At 37.6% G+C, this 27,457-nt stretch overlaps 1 protein-coding gene across 1 annotated transcript in view; it reads left to right on the top strand.

Annotated features, from left to right (window-relative positions):
* Window positions 1-27,034, top strand: part of LOC106933710 (neurexin-1a) — a 130,337-nt gene extending 103,303 nt beyond the window's left edge. The window contains exons 13-14 of the mRNA XM_088013451.1: window positions 26,478-26,649; window positions 27,006-27,034. Of these exons, the coding sequence (XP_087869577.1) occupies window positions 26,478-26,649; window positions 27,006-27,034 (201 nt within the window). The remainder of the gene's footprint in view (window positions 1-26,477; window positions 26,650-27,005) is intronic.
* Window positions 27,035-27,457: the final 423 nt, after the last annotated feature.

Raw genomic sequence — 27,457 nt, forward strand, 5'->3', positions numbered from 1 at the left:
ACCGAGGCCTTTGCTCGTCCCAGCCAGTGAGATGCTGCTGATGTTGTTGTGTTGGTTAACAATGCTCATCCCCCAGCACCACAACTCACAGAGCAGCAGTAAGAAGTTGGCAGACCCTAATGGAAACGTCATCTTCCAGATAAAAGATGGCCTGGCTTTGATGAGAGGGGGAGTTATGGGGAGGTGTATAATAAAAGAACCATTTCCAATTGGTTCCAAAGCCAATTTAAGAGTGCTGAATGAAGACAGACGCTGTCATAGACAAACGGAAAAGCTGACAGTCACTCATAGGCGTTCTCCTGTTTGTCAGGTGGAAGAACCTTTCAATACCATGCTCCATAGTCCTGTCTTGAATTAGATGGGCAGCAAATCAAAGCCAAAGTTTTATTTAGGAATTAAAAGTGTGGAACACTTTTATCTTATTTTTCCTGCGGGTTCTCTCTCAAGCACAACTATTATGCTGCCGACCTGCTGTGAATGTTTTCTCACCGATGCCCTGCTTAGAGAAAATAATGTGCTCTGTTTGTAGTGTCTGTCTAAACCAGGTGATACCACTTACTGTGAGCGTTAGCAGTAATTGGTTGAGAGATGCTGTGCTCCAAATTAGAAGATGTAGTACCTAATACAGCTGCATCAACCACAACTGGGTTTTGTCTTAGGATTCCAAATTGTGAAAACAGTTTGGTTGCCATCCCATCTAAATATAACAAAAATGAAAACAAAAAAAAAAACAAAAAAAGATCTCAGCTGGTCTTGGGAAAGTGTGGAAGGTTCTGGTTGGCAAAGAATGCTGTAAGTAAAAAAAAAAAAAAAAAAAGATACGATTGCTGGAGGACATAAGCAGACTTAGTTTTCTTCTTAGAACAATGTGAGGTCAGGATGCATTTTCTGCCAACGTATGTGACACTTTCAAGCCACACAAACAAAGAGTGTAGTCTGCCATAGTTAGTGTTGTTTTGCTGCATGTTTGTTGCTCAGATACTCCCACATCTGGTTGTGTAACCACTTGACTCTCAAGCTTGGGCTTGAAAATTGTGGGTGGTTTGTATTAAAATTCTGATCTATGCTCGACCCAGCATTAACTGTGGTCTCTTTCATGGAAAGACTTACCAAGTGACTCGTTTAAGCATTAATATAGTTCTTCTCAGCTCTTTAATTTGTAGGATGCTGGTCTGCAGTAAGTTGGAGGATCCAAAAAGTCTTGGCAGGCATTATAATTATATTTTAGAATGAATAGTTTGACAGAATGAATTAGAAGAAGCATTGTTAAACAGGGAGTAGTTGCATGATGTTCCTAATGCAGTGTTAAGAATTGACTGATGCATGTTTCAATTTTTATGCTTAATGCTCAAAACTTTTGCATGTGCAATATTTTCTTAAGTGAACATAATAAACATTGACCATGGAGCCTGCATCCTTTATGCCTACATTATAGTTGATTTAATGTAATTCAGTGTCCTACCTTAGACCTGGAAATAGATTTATATGAAATGTATTTACAAAAATATATTATCAATCATAAAGAAAGAACCATCAAGCAGAGAGGAAAGGTGGCAGCTCGTTCATCATAACTGACAAGGAACATGTTTCATTACAACCAAGGTCTCTGCTTGGCTTTCTGAGCATACAGACAGACAGCGATTTGAAAAGGAGTTGCAAAAGCAAACGAGGTGGATTAGCAGTGCTTATCAACAACTGATTGTGTCATCCAGGACATGTTACTGTGGAGATTCATCGCTTTGGATTTGTTGAAAAGCAGATTGCAGACGGAGATTATTATCCACAATGACACTCTGAAGATACTTGGATATAATTTCTCTTTGAAATACGTGAATTACTTTTTATTTGAAATGAAAGATTTAAATTCAGCCACACACATTCAAGTATAACACACAGCTAAGTTTATTACTCCAGTTGGCAAGACGTTTTCGAAGGAAACCCATCCAATTGAACTGAGTCATTGACTTTGCAGCATCCCCCTCCTCCCCCCAAGTGACAATGTGGTGACAGTGGAAGAACGATTTAGCAGAACTCGGCTCAGTGTGAGCGACCATCTGCCGTTAAATACTGGTGGTTTGAGCAGACAGAACAGACACACAAGGAGACACAGACACACTGACCCAGGAACACTTTCTATGTTATAGTAATAGTCTTGTTAGCTAAGCTCTGACAGTAGCACAATCTGTGGGATCAGCTAGCTGCTGCAAACCCCCTGCCATGTGGGTACTAATGGGGGGTAATTCAGTGGCCTAAACTATTTTCCGTAGTAAGGGATTTAAAACACAGATATGTTAGAAGCTAAACTGTATTTCAAGGGGTTAATCAGATTGTGAGAGAGTGAAGGCTTTCTGCAGATAACTGGAAGGCTGAACAGCAAAGTTGCTCTGTTTCACCTTTTGTAGATTTCACCCTCTGTCCGAAGGAACATGCTGGAAAATTTACAGCCATTTGGAAAATTCAGTGTTAATTAATGGAGCTACATTCTGGAGATCCTAATGACCCTAAGATCAATAAATGTAAGCTTGCTTTCGCAGTTGGCTAAATCCAGTTAAAAATGTCAAATCTATGTCTCTTTTTTTTTTGTTTTTGTCATAAAATATTCATAAGATCCTAGCAACATCTATAATCTTCCAAATATAATCTTCCAACTATAAATAATCCGAATATAAATAAGCAATGACCCTTCATGGAGGAATGGCGAGACAAATATGCTTTGATGGGTTTTTTTCTGTTTGTTTTTTTTTTTACATAATTCAGATAAATGAAAAAAAAAAAGTAAGTGAAATACCAACAAGTCAAAAATATCCCTGAGATCAGAAATTCTCAACAAATCTCTGATTGGTGCATCTCTAGTTATAAACATTTATTTGTTCACTTGTTCTTCCTTATTTTGACATTGATGCCTTTCTTCCTACTTTTCTTTGGTTCTCAAACATGATATGTTCGTGTGCTTCCCGAACTGTGAGCTGGAGTAACTTCCCTCTTATGTTGCCCTCTGATCTTTAGTTCCCATCTTTATTTAATCCTTTTGATATTAGCGTCTTGTCAAACAGACTTCATGTTGTCGTCGGAGAGAAGTACGATGGAACAGGATATGAAGTTGCAGTGAGACAGCAGCCTTTTGCTTCAAATGCTAAACTGTGTAACAGACAGAATGCAGCTATTTTTTTACCAGCTTTCCCTGCTGCTTCTCATCCTTCTACTTTCTCCATTAGAACTTACTGAAACTGCATCTCAGTTTTGTTTCTTGTTCCTTTATCCTCTGCTTGCTCTCGCAGTATCCATCTTTATCCTTTGCCTCATCTATTAGGAGAGTAATCAGACTATCTTGGTGATGCTTACCAGTAGATGCTCACTGCTTCAACAGGAGAGGCTGGTGGGTGGGTGACAGTTTTTAGAACTTGATACAACTTTGATCTGCAGTGTGGATTTACAAAATTGCAAATCTTGTTCCTTGTCAAAGGGGTGAAGTAGTTGAAATGTGAAAGAGAGAGCTGTTATAGATGATTTCTTTTTTTTTTCTTCTTACTGACACTTTCAGCATAAACAGTGGTTTAGTATTTATTAAAGAAACAATTTTAGGCCAGCTTGGAGTCCTAAGTTATTTCATTTTTCCTGTACTTTACAACAGGAACCAAAGTCAGTCCTTCAATCGTCTTTGAGGCACAAATGGGATAAATGACTCCTTTATGCCCTCTTCATTTTCAGCGAAATGGGTACAAAGCAATATTTCATGTGTAACTGCCACCCCACCACACACAACTTGCTATGTCAACATCTTAATTAGCAGGAAGGATAACGACCTGTAGTGAATAATTGTTTTTAATTATGCAATTTTACCGCTTCTACAAATAAGATGAGCGTCTGTGGGCCAGATGAGGTGCAGTGAGCAAAGAACCATTAACCATTCAATTTCACCTCCAAGCTGAGGAAAGACTGACTTAACATGCTTTGGCTGAAAAGAGAAAATTAAATCCAATTTCCATTATCAAGATAAAGTGATTACACCACATCGGAAAGTGGCCTATAGCAATGCATGGAAATCTAAGATCATGAATGTGCCTCCAGCATCCACTGACAGCATTGCACGTCTCCGTGAAATTCAGTGTGTCTGACGCACATATTTGGCTCTTGCTTCCATTCCGAGAAGCAGACACGTGTACACACACACACACGCACACGCACGCACACACACACACACGTAGATATAAATTCAAGTCCACACATCTACCCCGAGATGTAAAAAGTCTATTGAGCCATCACATGGATTAATGTTTGGTAGAGTGAGCTTGGATTTGCTCTGGCCATAACAAGGTTCCAGTGTTTTTCCCTCTGCTTGGATATCCAGCCTTGATGGTCATGTTACACCTGGATGGCTCTGCTAATAGAAGCATTTTATCAGGCCTGCAGGCAACAGGCCTGGCCCGGCCATCCATTTTATTATTCATACAGCCCTTTTTCCAGATTCTATTTTCATTTTAGCCCACTGACCCCTCCTTCAGGACAGCACACCAACCCAAACTAATTAGCATGCTTGAGAATACAGACAGTGAGACAAAGATGTGGCAGCAGAAGCAAGAGAGATGAAAATGCATTCAGTGACATGCATTCATCTTAGTGTCGTTTCCACAGGAAATCAATCTTGAGTTATTGATTCAGTAATAAGGCATTAGATCAATATATTTAAACTGAAAGCCTGACTCATTTTAAGGGAAAAATTGCAGGGGGGTCCTGTATATATGTTCACTTTTGATGCAAAGATCTGAATTTATTTTTGAGGTTCATGAAAAACCTGAAGAACAACGTGACTTCAGGTTGTTCTGAAGTCACGTTTGATGCAATGTTTGTTCAACTTTTCTACAGATTACATCTCTATGCAATAACTTGCAAAATATTGCTCAAAACATTTCGTTCACAATATATTTTCATGTAAAAATATGGTGATACAGCAACACAGTAAGAAATGCATTTAAATTTAAAGGCATTCAGAAATGTGATAGGTATCGCTGAAAAGGTAATGGTGTAAAATGACTGTTAACTTCCAGTTTATAGAATTTTTTTTTCTTAAAAATGACATTTACAAGTTTGTTTAGAGACCTCTGCCAATAATCAACTGAAAACTCTAAGAAGCCATTGAATCTTAAACGGTCATGTTTGATAAATTAGAATCTGAATTCATTCTACTCTTCAGCTTTTTGTTTGTAAAACATTTTGAAAGAATCATTCATCATCCACATTACAGTTATGCAGAATTCTGTCTTGCTCTATCACATAAAATCTAAATACAATATATCAAGTTTGTGTTTTTATGTTACGAAATATGCAAACATTTGAGGGGTAGAAAAACTTTGCAAGGCACTGTACTTTCAAATCTGAATGTGCATATTTGAAACCTGTTTCTATTGTTCAGAAAAAATACTTATTAAGAGGGATGGAATAAAGAAATGCGGGATCACAGAGGAGGGTTGCGGTAGAAATATGCATTAAAGTGATGCAGAAGGGCAGCAGTTTTGACTGCATTTATTTTCCTCTTTGCACTTCACCTGGCATCAGAACAGACAATAGGTGAGTGATAGAGGGTTGTATCAGGACTGCCAACAATCATTTCACATTAAAGCGGAGAAGCTGCTAGTTCATCTATTTAGCCTGTCAAAGCTTCTGTGGTGAATTCACCAACCTATATTCTAGCCGTTGTATTTTTATGTGTATTTGAGTGTGTAACAGCTGGATGAATCCTCTGATGCTCCGTTGCCAAATGTCACAAGTGGTCCACATCCTTCTGGGGAAATAAATTGGCTCTCTCTTAAGCAGCAAGTAGACGACAGGAGCCGTGGTGTATGTGGAGAATCTGACAACTCGAGACGACAGCTTCTCCTCCTTTTTGGCTTTCTCATCATGTTTCAGACAGCACCTTAATGATTAGTGTGTCTTTGTGTAGGCTTCTGTTTGTGGATGAGACCACTGTTGACAACTCATGAATCTTTAATGAGAAACAGAGCATAATCCGTGACATCTTGTATTTCTCTTCAGGTGCTGCTTAATGTCATTGAACCGAGACCCAAGATCTGGGGCATTTCATTTGGGACAATTTGTCATGATGATTTCAGTACTTTAGGATACTGGCAAATTACACACAAAAAGAGTAAAATATTGTGCAAGCTAACCAGCAAAACAGCTCCGTGCTTTTTGGTATAGGACTTGATCTAAGTTTGCATTTTGGAGCATATAAAATGCAAAAATGAAGGTCACAGGCATTATGCATTCTATGCTTTGCACTTGATTGTGACTGATAAAGCACTCACCCATAGATAATGGACAGTATGATCTTTATCTATGTTATATTTCTGTCAGCTTCAGTTGTGCTAATTATTCACTTTCCTTCAGTTTGCGTATTTTCTCTCTTCCACAGTTGTTTCTAATCCCCACGTTAACTCACCTGTATTCAGCGTCTTTCATTTGCTGCTGCCTTGATACTTTGCCCATGCACCACACCCTGTTATTGTTTTTAAGCTTTCTGTCTTAATTTTTAAACCTTCACCATCCTCATGCAAGTTCCTGTCTGCATTTTGATCCTTCTCTTAACTTATAAAATATGACATTTATCATGGACACTCACCATCTCATAAGAAAAATTATAAAAATGATACCTTAGGCAAACGTTGTATCCATTTTGATCTTGCGTTACACTTCAGAGAAACAACATCACATATTTTGGTCCCTTTCTTTGTATTTATTATTCCATCTTTTCACACTACAACATGGGCGAAGCTCCTCCATCAAAGCCTTTCTTTGTGTCGTCACCTTTCTCATGAGACTGCAGTAGATCCATTGCTTCCGCACGTTCCACTTTTTACTTTTTCTTAGCATGGTTGCTGTGAACTCCACTGAAGTCATCAAAGTTTTGGGTTCAATAACACATTTCCTTCTTCCTATGGTTGGAAAAACTGTGACCAGGAGAATTTGCTTCTCTTCCCATGTCTGAAAAAATGGGAACCCAGGAAAAGAATTCAAAAAGAAGGATCTCAAATGTTGTAACGGTGAGATGTCGAAGGCTTTTACACTTTTTAGTGCAACAAAATATCACAAATTGATAACTAGAAACTTGCCAATGTTCATAATGAACTGGTGTAATCCATGAAAAATCTAGAATTCAGTATCGCAAGGATAGTTATTGAATTTCTAAATAAAGAAAAAATAAGACATTTATTTACAATCTTTATTTACAGATTTTCTGTTTCTGCATGAAACAGAAAATCCTTCTCAGTCTTGTTCCAAGTGGCTAACATTTGCAGCATTTATATGTTCTGTTTTGCATGAAATACATTTTGGAATCCTTTTTATTCATATTTTCTGCATTCAGTGCGTGTTAAGCGGACGGGTGACTCAAACCAACAGACACAAAAAGATTTCCTTTGAGTGATGAAAACAAAGCCATCGCTAAATCTGTATTCATGTGAGCAAACACCAGCATGCACTTGTTTATGTGTTCCTATGAACATCCTGGGAAAGTTGGTGGAGTGTAGTGCTGTATGGATAAGAACAGAGAGAGAAAAAGACTAATGGCAGGGGGGAAAGATGTATGCTTGGATGGAGAAGTTAATAAAATTGAAGCTGTGTTATGATGAATAAGGAAAGGACCATAAAAGAGAATGTATGTAGTGAATCTCCCTGGCGAGCAGTGCTGAACAGCCTGGTGAGCGCGCCCAGGGGAAAGCTTTTTAATCTGCAGCCCTCCCTAACACTCTGTACAGCGCGGGGGAATGGGTCCACATTCTGTTTGAGTTTCAATAAGAGAAAGATGGAACCATGAGCTGGGCATGAACAGAAAGAAAGGGGGCAAAGCCTTCGTAATACAGCGGAGAAGCGCCAAGTTGAAATTCATTTGACTTCTGCACAAGGGTAGAGGACTGTCTTGTCATAGAAAATGTAAAAAAAAAAAAAGAAAATTCATAGGAATGATATATAAAAGTATGAGAAAGTTTTTGTTACTTGGAAGGTCAATGGATCTACCTGTAAAATATGTATACCATGGTTCCTATGATATAAAAGCCTTCGTGTTGCAAACACAAAACCAGAGGTTTTGTGCCAAACCGTTATTGCCAATTTAAAATCATTAAAAAAATTAGAACTTTCTGTTTCTTCTCCTAAACTTGCACCATACCTGGTCATAGAACTATGACCATGCATAGCTAATTACACTGATTTTCTCTGTTAGAGTATATTTGGCATCAAATTAACATGTATGACTCAAAAGTGATATTTTAGAGGGAGGAAAAATGGGGCAAGCATAAAGTTTTGAACCAAAGATTAATTGTCACGAATGCATTTGGAGAATGAAGGCTGGTCTGTGTTGTCCAACGTAATAGAAAAGGTACTGTAGCTGAAAAGGCTGAAGAGGTCAACACTGGTTCTAATGGGAAGGTTTCGCAATGCATCTCCAGGGAAGTCTGGCCAATTGAATCACCAGGTGTTTGTGGGCCACTAAACTGGGGATAAACAAGGATGCAGGCCTCTTTCAGCATGATGTTGTTCCATGTCACAAAACAAAAATATTTCAGGAAAGTCTTAAAGAGCAAAAAAAATAAAAAAGGCTTTGAGGTGTTGACTTGGCTTCCAAATGCCTCAGAAATCAATCCTGTGTGTTGGACAAATAGCTCTAATCCATGAAAACCTCCAGCCAACTTTCAGCTCTTAAAGAATCTGCTGTCAATATCTTGGTGCCAGACAACACAGTCCACCTTCAGAGGTCTAATAGTGGTTCTGGGAGACTTTGCCTGGACAAGTCAGGACTGCAGTGGCCCAAAAGGGGATACAAAAACACTATTTGACAGATGGTCATATTATTATGCCTTATTGATATGCAGGGATTTTTGTTTTTCACTGAGACAAGAAACACATTGTCAGTTTCTGTTTTGTTTAATATCTTCTTGTGATTATTGTAATACTGACTGCATCCTCTCCTTTTGTAGTGCAAATATTTCATCTAATAGCTGTTCAAGTGTCAGGACTTTGTGCATTTCAAAGTAGAGTGGAAGCGACTGCAGTATTTTACAAAGCCTGTTGAAGATCTACTTATTCCATTGATGCCAGATCTCAGGTCAGTGTAGGCAGGCCCGGCATGGCAAAGTCACTCAACTCATTTTGAAGCATTTTTGTTTGTGTCAGATGGGATTATTTAAACAGAATCAGACACAATAAATTTATGCAACTGAAACCCCTTCATGCTAGATGTTTCTTTTTCTTTCTTTTTAGATATTTTGCTCTCTATCCTTCTTGTTTACATCATCTTATTTAAAATCATTCTGATCCAAAATATCAGCCATAGCCAAAGAGAAAAATATCATGTAGTTTAATGACAATACATCTGACTTGTTTCCTGTTGCTGCACATTGATGTCTGGGAATGGCAAAAAAAAAAGAAGAAAAAAAAACGGGTGGATGAAATGGTGGGGTCTTTGTAAGTGCAGCTGTGGCAGCTGTTCATTTTTCGCCTGAGTTGCTTTCAGAGAAGCCAGTTACCTTGCTGATGATAAATGTCTGTGTACGGCAAGCTGTCTCAGAACTCCAGTAGCCCTTAAACCCTGACAGCCTGCTCAGCCTCAACCCACAACCTCAACATTCAACCTCCGTCTGTCCTTCAGCGCTGCAAATCAATGGCAGTCTTCACTCACCCCGCTTGGTGGATACTTGCGCCGCCTACGCAGTAAAGCCTATTTATTGATATGTGAGTTAATGTTCGTCTTCGTTGAGATCTCCATGATAGTGTGATCTCCCAGAGGGCATCAGCAAGGCAGTGAGAGAGCGATGGGGAGGCGCTGGAATGACTGTGATTGCTGTCTGTGTGGATAACCAGTCTGTGTGGACACGATGTAATCTCTGAAGGAATAATAAGGTCAGCTTTTTTCTCTTTGATCCGGACGGTTCTTCGAGACTATTTCGGTATACCTTTGGATTCTCTTTGTCTTCTCTCTTGTTCACTAATCACATTTTTCAACTTTAAAAGTCCTGCTTTGTTGTACCCCCATCATTTAGCCTCTAATTCACTCCTGTCTCCTCCTGCTGCTGGAGATTCTGCTTCCCCTCCCCTCTTTTATTAAGAGTCTGTTCATCAGTCAGATGCAGTAGCAAGAAATTATTGATAGCTGTGATGCCTTGACAGCTTCTGATTTCCTATTATGAAAACAGAACTGCCTCTGACAAATTATATTTATCTCTGAGTGTGAATACATATGAAGCATATAAATATTAAACTGGATTTAATAAAAGCTGCTGAGTGTAATATATATTTTGCACATATTTCATAAAACCTTTGACTACATTGTGTTCAGTTTTATACACAGATTTTTTCTCAGTTAAGGCATACAAATAGGAATCCTTTGTCCCAAATGCGGATTTAGTTGTAAAAAAAAAAAAAAAAAGACTATTTACCAGGAATTAAATCCTATTATCTTATTGATTTGCCATATGAAAAATGTGGCAAATCATTTTTTTAAATTCTTGCACAGAGGTCTTAAAGTCAGTTTTTATCTGTGACCTAAGCTTTGCAAAAGTGCAGAACTGTGTAAAACAGTTTCGCTTTTTTTTATTATTATTATTTGGAAAAAATAAACTATTAAAAAGATCAAATATTGCTGAGCCTCATTATGAAAACTTAAAAGCTTCTCAGAACGGTAGGGCAGTAGAAACATGCTCAACCCAGCAAAAGCATGACCTTGTTTTCTTGCATATTTATTACAGTGTACCGCTATACAAACACTTTTGCTACAGAGTTGCACAGGCCATTTATTTCAATCTGTCATTTCATGGATAATACGGTAGTCCCATTAGCTATATAATTTGTTTGCCGTAGACAACAACCAAAGCTTGCACCTTTTGAGTACGAATCAACTTGAGAAGTTGATGTTAAAGGTTTATTTCTGTTTTTGAAGCTCTAGACACCTTGAAGTGAAAGAAGACTCACAAGAGCAGCATAGGGAACACAGAAAAAGAGGTTGAAAAAGACAGAGGGGACTTGAGTAGGAGGGCGAGTCTGGGAGGAAGCATGGAGGGGAAGTAACAGGACAGTGAAAATTGAAGCAAAGTGATACAGCAAAGCACAGAGAAAAAGACTAAGAGCCTCCGGCAGAGAGGCACCAGTCCAAGTATCATAGTCAATTAACATCCCAGCCCAGCACTAATTCTTAGTCTATTTCAGACCATTAATTATGTTCACCATCAGTTTCAGTTCACTTGACCTAACACAAGGCTCCTTCATATTGCCATGGCCCCTTATGATCATATTTTTACAACAAAAGTATGCGCACCTTACATTTTCATGATGAAATTAAGATGACACACGTGGATTAAGCTCCCACTTAGGACTCATTTACTAAAGATTAGAGGATTTTATAAAAATGTCACTATTAAGTGCTTGAAACTGAACACTTCATCAGGACATTACCCTTAAGATGCCAATACAGCTCGACATGCGCTGTATCTTCTTACCACTGACCTCCACATGAGTTAATACAAAGGGCTCAGAGTAGGTTTGCCTACATCAGCAAGGCCTTGGGAGGTTATCAAAATGTCTGAGTAGCACTGCAAGGTTTAGGGTGTCAGCAAACACTGAAAGCCGTAAAAGTAATTTCTTTACTACCATTTTGAAGTCATAATTTCATATTAGCTTAGAAAATTAATAACAAATGCAAAAAAAAAAAAGTATGCCTTCACAAATGCACTAAGCAACAAAACAACATTTAACAAAAAAAAAAAAAAAAAAAAAAAAAAATGAACTGAAATATAAGCACATCTTGTTATTACGGTGCAGTAAACTTAAAAACTGCTGGACACCTGTTAGCCACAACAACCAGAATGATTGATTACATTGTGGAAAGACATCGGAGAGAGAAACTCTGTAATTCCCACCCCCAACTCACTCAGAATGCCTTACCAGCAGTCGTCTTCTGATGGAGAATATGAAGACATCTGGGCGGCATTGACGAAAGGTCGCACAGATTTGATGTCAGACAGACCCTTGTTGTAATTCTCCACGAGGAGTTTCATGGTGCTGTGGGAATTCCTAGAATCCAGTAACAGGTGGTGTCATTAGCTATGGAGAACAAGACCCTCGGAGACTCGGTCAAATCCCTCACAGAAGGTACGACCAAGCTCCTTGAAGAACAACATTTAAAGAAGCCATCCTAGACTTAGAGGGTCGGTTTGGAAATGTTCAAAGAGACGCTGTCAATCAGTAAAAGCTTCTATTACTTCGATATAAAGATGACATATCACTGTAAGAGATTTTGGAAGTGTGATGATCCTTAGAGTGCTCAAACTAACAAGCTTGTCAGACTTATGCTATACCAGTACATAACTATACCATCTTCTATTATACTGCATAACTGATGAAAACATAACACATTGAGAATGTTACTGTTTTTCCGTCTGTTTGACTGAATGAATCTCTCCATTTATTTGGACAAACAATTTCTTTCTCCTAATGCAACTCAGATGTGTCGATAGTTTGTCCTGTTAGCCACCAAACTGCAACACAACATGTGGTAATGCTTTACATAATGATAAGATAAATATTCTGCACAGAATGAAGATGCATGAGGCAGACAACATCCAAATCCCTTGGGGAAAAAAAAAAAAAATCTTATTCAAAGCCAATGTGTTGCGTCTCGTTGATACATCCTCCACATTAGAGCATCAGCTGATAAAAGCTCATTTCACAGAAGCACAAAAGTGTGATAGGTTGTTCTGAAACCTTGCCTGCAATGCACGCTTCTTTCCCGAAACACTGTGCTGTGAGATTTGACAATATTGAGGATGGCAAGCAGAGACAAGACTGCATCAAAAAACGGTGAACTAAAGATGAGAGTGCCTGGTCAGTTCTGCAGAGATGACAAACATCCAGAAATGTGTCACTTGGTCCCTATTTTCGATCACCTTCCAGGGAAGCTGAGAAGCTGTCGCCACCACTGTCATCTTGTTCATTGGCAGGTTCCATCCCACTCCATTTATCCCTGGGCAGGTGCTTCTTACAGTTCTCAAAATACATGACAAGAGAGAGTCATTTCATGCAATGTTGAAATCGAGTGGGTCGAATGAGAGATGGAGTTCCTCCTCAGGAATTCAGATATAATTAATGGTCATCCAAAATATCTCAGTGCCTGTTTAGATGATTGATTTTAGCTGAAAGTAACGCCAATTGCAGAAATAATGTGTTGTCTTGAAAAGAAGAATAGAAAGTACCACAGCTGTCATTTACTGAAAGACATATTTAGGTTTTAAAACAGTCTCAGCTGATTCATAGTGATGCCTGCTGGCTAGACTTTTCACACGACACTGTGTCCCTTAAAGGCTTTTTCGTATTGTAAGTCTGCCACAGGACAAAAGGAGGAGATCACTTTAATCCTTCCAATGTGTGCAAGGAAAGTTTGCAGGTGTTTAATCCTGTGAAAACAAAAAAGCCGTAAATGAAACTGCCTTGTGTTGTTTAATGACATATAACTTCATATAATAATGTTATGAAACATATTGATTAACTGATTGAATTCTGACAATCATTGACCACCTTTTAACTATGTTATTAATTAATTATTTGTCTTCAGGGAAGACAACGCAATTCATTGATGTGTGAATGAGAGTGTTGAGGTGAGAAAACCAGATGTGAGACTTAGTTTTGCATTTTTGGAGGGATGTTCTTAACATCATATCTGGAGTGAATAAATCTTTTTATATTTACTTAAATTGTTACATCAGTTTTGCATTTCACATCAATTTATTGCATAAATAACCACTTTTTTTTTTTTTTTTTAGATTGGAGGTGTTTTAGGAATTCCTCACTGGTCTTTGCTCTTTTCTTACCATTAGAGATTAAGCCTCTTGCACGCTAATCTGGCTTTATGTGAAGAGAAAATGCCAGCAGAGTTATGTACTGTAAGCAAAATATTTATAGCCAGTGCGATTAAAAAAAAGCCCACTTTTTTTTTAAAAAAATCCTAATTTAATTTCCAGAAGTAAAAAATAAAAAAAAATAAAAAATCTGTTTTTGGTGTCCATTCAGCTGTCTATCAATACAGAATAAACCTCTTTAAAGTAACTCATTTTTATATCTGTTGTTGTAAGGATATTGTCGAAGTAGAATACTCCTTCAGATATAAGAGTACAAACGGTAGAAGAGGGACATGCAGGACTGTCACATGTCTTCATAAACAAGCAGCAGCAGGACTTGCTTCAATATGACTGCTTGGTCATCAATGACTTTTTTTTAGCCTTCGCTTAGTCTCCATGCACCAACTCTTGCACTCGACAATGGGTGACAAGGTTCTTTTACTTTTTTCAGGACATTATTGGGTTTTAAATCAGACATTAACCACAGCATCAGGATAAACAATGACCCACCTCTTCATCTGGACAGAAGCATACAACCTAGTACATATACGTCCAGCTGGACAGCAGAAACATTGCACTGTTGAAAAGCACAGCAATCCCCTGCTCCTTAATTTATATGTTGCTTGTGTACTTGCATGTTGTACCCTATTATCCCAGGTATCAGTGATGTAGTTGATTCCAGCTGGTCAGCCCTAAGCAAATGGCTCAGCCTAGCCACCAATTATAAACTCTGTATTTAACACTCAGTCAGGTTCAGTCATCTTGGCCGTCTGTTCATCAGTCGGCCAGGTTCTCCATAACAAGGCATATGGGCACATAGCCATTCTCAAAAACCGATTAAAAAATGAAAAACAATATATGTTCAAATATGACTGGATCTGTTAAGGTTGTGTTTTTTTTATTATTATTCATTTGAAATGCAAAATAAATCAGTAAAATAATTCTATGTTTTCTGCTGTCTGAAACGTATGCTCATTCTGGGAGTTAAAAAAATATTCATTTCCTTTGCTTTTCCTCGGTGTCTTCCCTCATTGTGTGATGGAAATTTGTGGTTTTCTACACAAAGGAATTTACAAACTATACAAGAGAAAAACAAGGCACAAACATTCATTCAGTAAATATCCAATTTACTCCAGAAAACAAGCAATTCCATGGCTATCCTCCACGATAATCAGCCTGTCGTTTATTTTGGGTTTGAATCAAATTCTCTCTTTCATGTAAAAGTAGAACAGTTCAGCTTTGTGCAGCAAATTTCTGCTGTGAAATTAGGTTTTGCTGTTGTCGAATAGTATGAGTTTGAGTCAAATGTGGGAATTAGTGTCTTTGTGTTGTAATCTTGAATCAATTTAAAGGTACGTTTTTCCTGCTTCTGAGAATTTTTGTTTTTTTATCTTCTGTTTGCTATCATTTTCTTTATATCAAAAACACACTGTGAGCTTTCCTGTAGGCAGTTTCATATCTGCTAATGTCCAGAGCCTGAATTGATTATAACTAGATCTCACCTCACCCGCTTGCTGTTGGGGATATTCCAATTTTACAGCTCGCAGACAAACATTGAGACCAGATTCAATTTCACAAATACACCAACTGTAACCTTCACACCCCATCCGATCTGCTACCTAGTGCACAAAACAAAACAAAAGAAAACAAAACAAAAATAAACAAACAAACGAAAAAGTCACTACTGCTGAGAGCAGAAATATTTTTGTATTATTTTATGAAGGGAAGCAGTCCTTTATTATCAAAAGTACAGAGCGAGGTTTATTCTTTTAAAGTTTGAATAAAGACTATTTCTTGTCACGACATAACACTTCTTGTTTCAGATGTTTTAATGGATTTCTCTTCAGGGATGAAATTGCTGCTGTGTTGGAATAGGAAAATCATTGAGCTATGTAAACATGTGGAAAAAGACGCAGAGAAGTTACTGGACATGAATAAACGAGAGAGTCCTGAGAGGACTCTGTTTTTATCTGTGGTGCCGCAGTCAATGGGAAACGGAGGTAGGTTGTTTGAAGAGAAAAATAGGGTACAGTACATGGGGCTGATGGGGAATAATGTGGAAAAAGTTGAAAAAAGCCATCCATGAAATTGCTTGTTGCATCGTTTAAAACCTCTTGATTGATGGTGGCAATTTGAAAGCCTGGCTCTTTCTCGGTGTTGTGAAAGTATTGGAAGCAAGTTCTTTAGGGCTCTCATCTTAGAAAAGTGCACCCTAAAACACCTTAACCCAGTTAAATAACAGCTATTGGCTATATAAATTCAACTTTAATTTTGTTCTTTTCGGGGGGGGGGGGTGTTTTTTGTGCTCCTTGTTGATAGCTGGCCTTGCATAATATTAATGCATCTTGGTAGGAAACACATTTTCTTTATTTCTTTGTAAATGTGTAAACTATATAAATACTTTGGTTGCTAATGCAGGCTCTAATGTAGATGTTTTGGTTTTCAGCTTCATTTGCTTCCATAATGCAAATTAATAAAATGGTTAGGTTAAAGTTTTTCTGGACGAAGACAATCCGCCATTTCACATTTCCAGACATTTACTTTCACTAGTATCGGTGTCGTTTTAAGACTAACCATGTTTTTAAGTTGTCTGTGTATGAACTGCTTAAAAAAGTAGCATGATTGAAAACATTCTTCTCTTCCTAAAGAAAAGACTGAAATCATTGTTCATTATCCAGCATATATTGTTATTTGCTTTTAAAATCAGGAATGTTGCAGCGTAAGATCCTGGTTGTAACTTGGGGAAACGTGTTGTAACATGGACAAGCCCCAGTGCATATTTCAGACTGTTTGCATTGAATTGTCCCTTGCAGAGCCTTTAATCAGGGCCTGCTGACTGCGCCACACACGAAGGGTGGTAGATGAATTCAAACTTTATGGCCACTATTCTGGAACTCACTACGCCCAAGTTCTGCAGTTTCCATTGTTCTCTTGAAATTAAACTGAAAACGTACAATTTTAAAGTTGAATAGAACTTTGTAATTTTTTTTTCTTTTTGACATATAAATATATTTTATCTTTGTACTTTGTACTTTTGTGCATGTATTGGAGTCCAAAACATGCAATTGCAAATTGTTTTTTAAATATGGTTGAAAGAAATTTATTTTAGAAGGTTACTTTGTCTCATTTGAATTTATCCATCTGAATAACTAATATTCATTTTCAGGTGTGCTTGATAGGCAGAAATACAGAAAACTAACTTCAGCCTCATACATATCTCTCTCTCCCATTACCATAGCAACAGGCCTTATAACCTGGAACGTTCACAAAAAAATTGGTCTGATTTAGTTTTAACTGGCAAGGTGGTCATTGGTAAACAAAGGAGAATCTAAAGATTGGATTGTTACATAAATTTATCACAATCTAATCTCCCACTATATCTTTTCTGTTAATTGATGTTCTTATAACTTTGGTCTTAGCCAGCAACACATCTATTTCTGAACCACTTCTCAACAAGCGTTAAGGCCCTGAATTAATTTGTGCTGCAAACGCAACGGGCAGGAGTTTCCAGGTTCTGTTGCCAAATGTGAGATAGCTTCAATGTTACATCTAATGGGGCTGTTGAAGTTAGCTGGAAGGCATCCATTGCTCTAAATCCAACAAAGTTATACTCTTATTTATTAGTGCCAGTAGCAGAGAGAATTACAACATAGATGCTTTAGATTTTTTGGTGATTTTGTTTTTCACAGTTCGTGGTTTCATCATCATACGGTTATTTTAAGCTAGCAAATATCAAATGGAAGTTATGTTTTTCTTTTATAAATTAATTTAAAGTTCTATGTATCAAGCTAGTTCAATTTGCATCCAAACTTTCTATAACTGCAGGATTTTTGCTCCGATTGTTTATAATAAAAGTTAGATTGGCTTCCATTTTTAAGAATTTGTTTGAGAGCAAGCATTTTGTACTTACTGCATATGTGGTTAAAATTACAATTTAAAAGATAATGCTGCAATATTTAATTAGACATTTGTTATATTAGGGGTCGGGCTTACAAAAACAGATTAACAAAAGCCAAAACATTGTGTCAAGCATTTCTTCCAAGAAATGTTTTGACCGTGTCTAAATAATTCTAGACAAAATCTTTCAAAGAGAAAACTGCAAATAACCATTGGTTTATTGTAGCATTGTCTGTGTGCTTCATTCATTGTAGTTAGGGGTGCATCACATTTCTGTTTTTTCACTCTAGTTCTTTTTCAAAAATTGTAGCTACTGCAAAGTATATAATTTCCTCCCCTTCTCTTTCTGTTTGGATACACAAACCATGTACGTCCTGTAGCTCTACCTCAACACTTTTCATTCAGTAGTGAAGCTGTAATTTACTCCAGTTTCCCAGTGCAGCATTTCAAATAGATTCACAAACAAAAATCTGTAAAAATGTAGATTAAGGGCAGCTTGTGTTGGATATGTCTGCCTTTCAGAATAACTAAAAAGAGTATTACCATTGACCTGAAGCAGTGTGAGCCCTGCAGCTGTCTTCCTGATAAAAGCAGGAGCATTCAGATAGTGACAAGCTTAATGTTATTTTCTCTTTAACCATTATATGGATTGTAGGTAATTACTATCATGGCAAAAATGAAAAAAGACTATAACTTATTTTAAGAAAGCTGATGCCCTTTTTAATAGTATTTATTGCCTGTTGTTCATGAAGTGTGTTCACTGATGACTAGGAAACATATCATATGGAAATTATGGAAACTGAATACCTTTGTAAATATATTGGTGTGTTGCATGCTTTGGTAGGGGAAGAGGAAGAAATAAAAGACAAGACCTTTCTCTCCTTTCACCCCAATAACTGAGATTTCAAAACACAGCAACATGTAAGGAAACAATTTCTGCGAGGGCAAAGCAAAATATTTGTCCCTATAAAATTTTATGACAAAGATCATAATTTTCAGTGTCTGTTTGAGTCATAATGTGAAATGGAGGGTTACTCACAGCATATGTTCCTTCCCTCTAAGCATATGTTGCCACTTCTGCTCAATCCACTACGTATTTTCCCTATTTCTTACTCAAGTGATTGTGCTATCTCCTATCGCCCTGAGAAGGCACTTGATAGTACGTGATCTTATTTGGCCAGAAAGGCATGCAGTATGAATCGTACAGATGAGGTGAGCTGGACTGTGACTATGCTCAGGGGGGATGCAGGAAGTCCTCTCGGAGAGGACAAAGATGAAGGTCAACTCACCCCGACTGTGAGCCAGCTGTCACAAGTGGACAGACAGGAGAATCACCTGAAACCTGAATTGATTTCTTTGAGGGGGAGAGAACGAAATTTCAGATATCTGTTGACCTCACTTGATGGAATATGTCACAGGCTGGATAGAGCCGCAGAAAGAGTTTAGACAGGCAGCAAATGCCACTGCAGGAAAAGACGATCAGTGCCTTCTGAAAAGTGCCATCGATCAGCTCCTTTAACCGACACTTCTGTCACTTCCAGCTCAATGTATGCTTAACTCTACTTCTAATGAGTACAAAAGTTTTTTTTTTGTTGTTGTTGTTTTCATATTACAGTAAATTCCCTACTTAACACTTTAGTTTTATTAAAGTTCATGCTCAGTACCAGAAGCAAACAGGTTCCACGATCTTTTTTTTTTTTTCCTTTTTTTTAAAGGGTGATTTCAAAAAGAAAGTAGCCCACTTTTTCAGTTTAAGATTATTTTAATCCAACTTCAGTGAAATAAAACAAGATCCCACAGATTGCACCTTTATCAAACAATAAGCTTTAGAATTAAAAGGGACCAAATTTAAAATACATTGCCCAGATTGATTTGATATCTGCCTTGTTGGTCTGATCTCTCTCCTCTTACTCTTGACCACAGCCCAGAGATTTTCTATGAGGTTAAAGGTCAGGGGAGTTTGCTGGCCAGTCAAGAACAGGAACCCCACAGTCATTGAAGCAGCTTTCAGTACCTTTGGCAGTGTGAGTTGGTGCCAAATCCTGCTGGAATATAAAATCAGAATCCCCATATAATTTGTCCGCAGAGGAAATCTTGAATTGCTCTAGAATATCCTGGTAGGCTGTGAACTTCTGAAAAGTTCACTAACAAAAATCAGTAAAAATGTGAGCCAACACCTGCTGATGACATAGTATAGAAAACCGTCACTGACTGTGGAAATTTCACCCTGGACACTTAAAGCAATGTGGATTTTGTGCATTTTGCAAAAACATTTTGTGGTTTCCCGTCCTTGTGAAGGGTGTCGATGTTTTCGGACATTTGTCAAGTCAGCGGTCTTAGCCATGATTGTGTAGCTTACTTACCCAGAGTGAGAGACTGTCTAAAGGCTCAGGAAACCTTCGGAGGTGTTTTGAGTCAATTAGCTGATTAGGGTGTTGGTTTGAGTTTCCAGTAAAGACCTTTTCCACAGTATTCTCATTTTCTCAGACTGAATTTTGGGCATTCATTATCTATGAGCCGTAATTGTCAAAAATACGAGAAGTGAAGGAGTGGAATCACTCAGTGTGTGGTGATTCTTGATAATATATGAATTCATATTCATGGCAGTAATATCAACAAATATCTTTCACATTCTTTCATATTCAAATTTATGAGATCTACTAAGATGTTCATGTCATTTCCCTTATAGTGATAAAGCAGCCCTTTATCTCTTGTTAATCTGGCCAATCTTTCCAACTTCTGTTGCCTAATAATTTATAAATTTTGTCTTTGGTAAGCCTTACTCTTATAAAACCACTTGATATAGTCCCTTGGCTTTAGAATAAGCTATAAGGTATTACAACAGAAGAAGCTTAGATGCATCAATATAATGATAAAGATATATAATAAATTATCTCTTTAGAATTTATAGAGATACACAAAATGATAATTACTGAAAGGTTGGATGATTCTTGTAATAACTGGAATTATGCAGACCTTCTCATAATAAGTAGGTAATGGGAGGATGCAGCCAAGCATTAATTATATTATTTTATCACTTGAATTATGCTCATTAGAGTAACAATAAATTGATAATTACGTCTGAGTGTAAATTGTAAAAGTTATTTAGCACCTTGTTTTTGCAAGTATAATTTGTTTTGTTTTTTTAGCAGGCATGTTGAGAGTTTGATTAGAATAACAGCATAAAATAAAATAAGAAATGCTTAAGAAAATGATGCAGCCAAGCATTTTATATATAACTATTTTATCACTTTAATCATTTGAGTAACAAGGGATTATAATTACATCGGAGTGTAAATTGAGTCAATTATTTAGCACCTTGTTTAATAAAGAAATTATCCTTTAGCAAAGTTAGGCTGGTTACCATCCTCTCCTGATTGACATGTACATTTTAACTTTTAAATTGAATTATCACCATTTTGTAAATCATAAAAGAGTTTCTCACATTTGTTTAGCAAATTTAAACAAATGTTATAAATAATAGGATACCATCAAGCAGTGGGGGGGCTTATAAAATTAGATTTATCCTTAATAGTTTCTTCACCAATTATACTTGTTATTGTCGTTGAAATAAATTTGTATATAATGATCACCATGAGGGCCACATGCTGTTCAGGCAGAAAATAAAACAAAATGAATCTCTTTTATTTCTTAAAGGTTTGCTTTAAAATGAAGCCAAAGACTGTCAGAAGTAATTAAAAGATAAGGTGCAGGAGCACAATGTTCCAGTGTTAGCTGCGTTAAGACATTTAGCTTCACCAGAGTACAACATCCCCTCAACATGCACACATCCTGTAGAGACAAACACATTTCATATTGAGGGGATGACAGAGGTGGTCTCTCACCTGCCAGCAGACCCCCCCCCCACCCTCACAGACATCCTAAGACATCCTCGCTGGAGAGAGACGTGTTTTTGTCCTGTGGCGTCAGACTGAAGAGATACAGGATGTGACAGGAGCACAGTGGTTGTCAATGCGAATTGCTCATGAACAAGCAAAACATTAGGATGGACTAAGCTGAGGTGTTCATTTTTGCAGAAATCGGAGAGGGGGCTCAACATATTCTGTAAGACATCTCCTGAATTCTTGTTTTTTTTTTTGTTTTTGTTTTTTTACATTTTTGCAGGGACAATAATCCCAACCCCAACAAATCTTTTGAACACCAGCGCATCCTGCTGACTTGCTGCGGTTGGTTTGTTTGAGCTTCAGGCATATCTTAAAAAGCACACCATATAATTTTAACCAAAACACCAGTGTGAGAAACTTCTTTTTTTTTTTCCTGTCATTTTGACTGTTTAACACATCTGTTCAAACATAGTTTACAGACATGATTGGAAGAAAAAAAAGGATGCCACTCAACAAACCTAATGACTACAGAGAGAAAAAAAAAACCCACTTGGTGCTGAGGATGTTGTGTAATTTTATAGCTGGTATAACAAGTTTCTGTGTTGGTATAATGAGTGCAGATGGGGAGTTTTAACGACAAACTGACACTCTGAGTGCTGCTGCAGCTACTCCACCCTCCAGCTGCACGGATGGGAAGCACAAAAAAAGAGCAGATTAGAGGAGAATAGTGGATCAACTTCATCAGTTAATTAAACTCCATTGCAGCTTGATGAGCAATTAATCAAAGCAGCGTGCCGAGTGTCAGGCAGGGCTGAGCTGTTCGGGTGCGGTGTATGTGCTCTGTGCAGTATGTTCCTGGGAGGGCGGCCCTATGGGGACCAGCACTTACCAAGTGAGCAGCCCTAAAATTGAGCAGGGTGTAATGGCTGGGCTTATGTTAGCATCTATCAATCACTCCCTGACATAAGCCAACACCCCATTGGTGCTCCAGGATTAGGCTCGTCTTAGTTCTAAAATTAACAGTGAACTAGTTGTCTGAGTCAAATCTCTTTTCAGCATACGTCGAAATGTATCAGATTTATAGTATAAAATAAAAATATTTATAAAATATTTTTGTATAGATTACAACTCAGAAAACAGAAGCAACAACAAATGGAGTTTTATTGACTCCATTTGTTGCATCCCAAGAATTTGAGTATTTGTATTCAGCCTATTTTACTTGGATATGAATAAATTAAATTCAGTGCTTACAGTTGGACTTTTAAAATAGTGTGATTTACATTAAAGCCTTAGATCGAGCCAGTCAAAGGTGAGATCTTAATTAATTTGAGAATCGGTGGCAAGACTTGAAAATTGATGTTCACAGACAATCCTATGCAAAGACACAGCTTTGCAGGGAAGAGAAGGCACCATTTCCATTATCTTGGTGTACAAATCCAGGAAAGGAGCTCCAAAATATCTAAAGAGTTGAAGTTGTTACAGAAAAGATTGACTCAGGAGGTGAATACAAATGCTATGTTTTTATTTGTGAAAAGAACTGAAAACGATTTCTTTGTGTTGAGCTACAAACAAAATCCCTGTGAAATATATTTTTTAAATAATGTGATTTTTCCCCATGAGTACATGTATAAAAGTTCAGGGGGCAAAAAATACTTTTGTCTCTTGGATTTTAATTTCCTCAATCTGATCGCTACATGTCATTCTACTGTCTTTCATCTACCTCCTCATCTCTTTCTGCAGCACCGCCGAGGCGCTCTTTATGCTTTGAAAATTCAAGTTGGCAGTTTGTGACTAAATGCAGTAAATTTATTAACAAGACCGCAGGGAACATTAAAAGTCAATTGAAGGAGGCTATTAAAAGCAGGATTTTAATTGGGTTAGTGCCTTGGCTGAAACTTTTTTTTTTTTTTTTTTTTTAACCCTGTCTCTTTTTCTAAAAGCGATAGTCATAAAAAAAAGTTGAGAATTAATGTGTTCCGTATGCGCTAGTCCTTGAAAGAAAGTCCTATTTTAAAATCGCAAAGGCTTGTTTTATGTTTTTTTATGCCATTATCCAAGACTTTAAAATTCAGGAAACTGTGTGAAAATCAGCCTAACTGTAAAGTCTGATTATACCGTATGCTCTATTCCTGTGCTTCCTCCTACTGAGAAGCTCATTTATCAATGTTTTATGGTGGAAGAGTACATCTCTTTGAATGGCATAGTTTAACAAGATTTTGCACACAGCACAAGTGTCTGCAGATTAGCCCTTGGTCAGGTCTGAGAAGCTGACTATAGCTGTTGTATCTATTTGCTTCTCCGTTTTAGCAGGTCGATGTTAGGGCCTGCAAGCAGTGAGTAAATTATGTTAGCACTGTAGCTTTACTGGATCAGATTATATAATCTGTTGAAATTACATTACACACCATAGTATTGTCCTAGTTTTGGTAACGTGGTGTGACACATTACAAATGGCTTTAATTGCGGTGTGGCTGCTGGCAGTTCTGACATACTCGACTCTTCCGTGCACTTCGAGGGGCCGGGGTCTCGGAGCGTGCATACTCATGTTTGTTTAGTGGCGGACTCAGAAAGGGAGACGGCCTGTGCACATGGGAGAGTTGGAAAAGAGAGATGGCGAGGCGGCAGCATGTTGGTTGTGCTGACTGGATAATGACATGCAAAGTGCTGCGCCGCTATACTGGGCTGAGCCTCCGACCAGATGCTGCTTTCACTGCAGCTCATAAGCAGAGAGAGCGGTCGGCTGCACCGACATACGCACTCGTCTTCGATGGATTAAACAGGAGGATTGAGGGACTTCGATCATGTACTGTAAAAGGAGCTTATTAAAGCTAATACTCATTATGTGAAGGAGTCTGTGGATAAGATGAGTTCTGAACCTCTGAGGTATTTTTGTGTTATTTCTTCATAGTTGGAGTTCATGCAGCTTGTGTAATGAAGGTGCCTGAAAGGGCCTAAAAAACTTTACAGATTGAATTGTGCCTTATGAAGACAGAGTTAAGAGGATTATTCATGTTTGTAGCGAATAAAGCGTGCCAGATGGCAACTGTACACAAAGGGGCTTAGCAGGTAAAGTTAATATTAGCTGAATAATTCACTTAATTTTGTTATTTAATTATATATATTCATAGACAGCATAATACATAAGGTAATGAATCTCATTGTGTAAAATCTGGGACGCCCCATTAAATATTCAGTTCATTGTTAATAAATGTTCTCATAACAATGTCTAATCTTCTTATCTCTGAAATGCTAAGTGATTTAATTGCACCGGATAAAAAAAAAAAAAAAAACAACTTATTTTACATATGAAACAAAAGATATCAACACACATCTTTTTTGGTGAGGAATCAGTCAGGTCACCTTACCACCAATAGTTTTTCTTACATTCTTAGGCTCAAATTACTTCAGTGAGATGCTTTTCCAGCCTCTGGCATTGGTCTGTGGGATATTAGCTCCCCTTCTCACAGACGTACGCAGTTGGGCATAAATTTAATTTACGACGAATTTCACAGCATCTCGGCAACATCCAAACCTGTAATTTGAGTCTTCCTATGACTTTCCAGTGTTTAATTTGCAGCTAATTCTTGATAGTTTTACTGACTTGGGTCCTTGTCATGTTGCAGGATTCTATTCTTAAGTTTTTCTCTCTAAATTGCCCTAGTTGTAAGAATGTTGGTATGGTCTGTGGCAATCTCTCGTCCAATGACCGCTGGAGCCCCTCTGTGGCCCTATAAGAACAAGCGGGTGTAGAAAACGAGTAGATGGATCTCACATGTTTGTCAAGCGCTGTCTGATATACGGTAGATGGTGGATTCCTTGCTGGTGAGCTTGTTTTTTTTAGTTTTTTTCAGACTTATGTTTATCAGGGATCACTTTCAATTCCCGATTGCTTTAGAAGGCCAAGCCTGGGCATGTTGGCAGTTGTTTTGAATTCCCTCCATTTCAGTACTTTGCAATGAATGATTTCAAATTCTTTTGAGATCAGACCCCTTCCCAGACTCATAAGCCACAGACTTTTCTGAATGAGTCAGACAACGATTTAAAATTTCCACAGTATTCAGTCTTACATCAACAGTCAAGACATGGAAACATGAAACCTAGTGTTAAAAACAAATCTTCAAAGCTATCAACAATGATGTTCTAGTAATGTTCACCTGATGTGGTACATCTATTTGTAATTTTAGTTATTTTAGGTGGGAATAAATATGGTACTGGTGTATAATACTCCTTCAAAAAAATGCATTTTTTTTGTACCTTTAACAGAAAACTCAGTTTGACGTACACACACACACACACACACACACACGCACACACACACACACACACACACACTTGGATAACATCATGCAATGGAAAAACAAATTGTGATAAATGCTATTCACACAGAGAACAAGGTGCTATATATGACACTTCAAGTGGAGACTTATTGAAACAATGGGATCACAGTTAGCAGTAAACAAAATAAAACTTTCCACAAACCCATATAAATTATAAAATGCTCTAAAAGCTCTAAAAGCAATGCAGTTCTTGTCAGACAGGAAACAAATGAATCACTCTTAGATGCAATGTGTTTTGGCATAAAAGCATTATGTTGTCTCCAACATCAGTTCACTTTCAACCTTTCACAATGTAACTATACTTGCATCTCCTGAGACAAAAAAAATTTACAATTATATGTTATGGGAAGCTCAACATCCCCAACTGTTTCTGTATGTAATAATTTATAACAATGTTTCACAAATTACAAGCTGTTTTTTACAAAAATCCGCTTTGATATATAGTTCGTAACATCTTTGTGCACGGTCACACATACATCATTGCTTAAAAGGCCTTGTTGTCTGTGCTCTTCTCCTTCCAGGAAAAAGGAAACATTGCTGTAGTATTTAATGTGGGAACAGATGACATAAACATCGAGGAGACATCAAAGTTTGTAAATGATGGAAAGTACCATATAGTGAAGTTTACAAGGAGTGGGGGTAATGCCACTCTGCAGGTGGATGACCTGCCAGTCATTGAGCGCTACCCCACAGGTGAGTCCCAACGCTTTGCCTACAATTGCATCTGCTGCTGCCTATAGGAGACAAAATGACCTAGATGTTATCAAGCCAGCTATTAAAGTCTTATCTGTTAGGATGTCTTTATGTTAACCTGGCATGGGCTTTAATTGCTATTTATGTTTCTGTTTCCAGCAGCTGTTAGGAATCCCACCAGTGTTGCTGAGTTTTAATACCAGATAATGGTCAAGATAAGGCTGTTAAATAACTTTACAAAATGAGTCAAAGCTGAAGTTGCACTTTCCTATTTAAAAGCCTTTAGTAATAGATGGTCTCAAAGGACAACCACACTGTCTGTATGTCTGTGTGATGCTCTTTCAATCCACCTCCAGTCTACTCTCTAAGGGGCTTAGATCAATAGACTATTCCCTGACAAATTGCCACTTTTATTGTAACCGTGTGCCGTTTAATATATTTATTTCTTCATCAATATTGTTGATTGATTTATTAATTGATGAATGGCATTGTGTTGGACAAGCCTATAATAACAGTCAAAGTAGATGTAGTGCTTACGGAGAATTAAACACCATGTTGATGATTGGCTACCTTTAACAGCTAGTTTAAGCATAGAAATGCACTTTTACATTCATCATTTTGACAGCATAAACCACAATTACCCACGCAAAAACCAAGCCGTGTTAATTTTCTTAGTCATTAGTGCTGCTAATAATTTCATTTGTGTAGCGCTTTTTATAAACACACTTTACATGACAGCAGAAGATGAATGCAGTAATTGCAGCCCTGTGTAATGGCTGGGAAGTAACTGGAAAAAGAAAAGTAGGCT

The sequence above is a fragment of the Poecilia mexicana genome, unplaced genomic scaffold (genome assembly GCF_051168715.1).
Source record: "Poecilia mexicana isolate PSO_F unplaced genomic scaffold, ASM5116871v1 scaffold_15, whole genome shotgun sequence".
Lineage (NCBI taxonomy): Eukaryota > Metazoa > Chordata > Actinopteri > Cyprinodontiformes > Poeciliidae > Poecilia > Poecilia mexicana.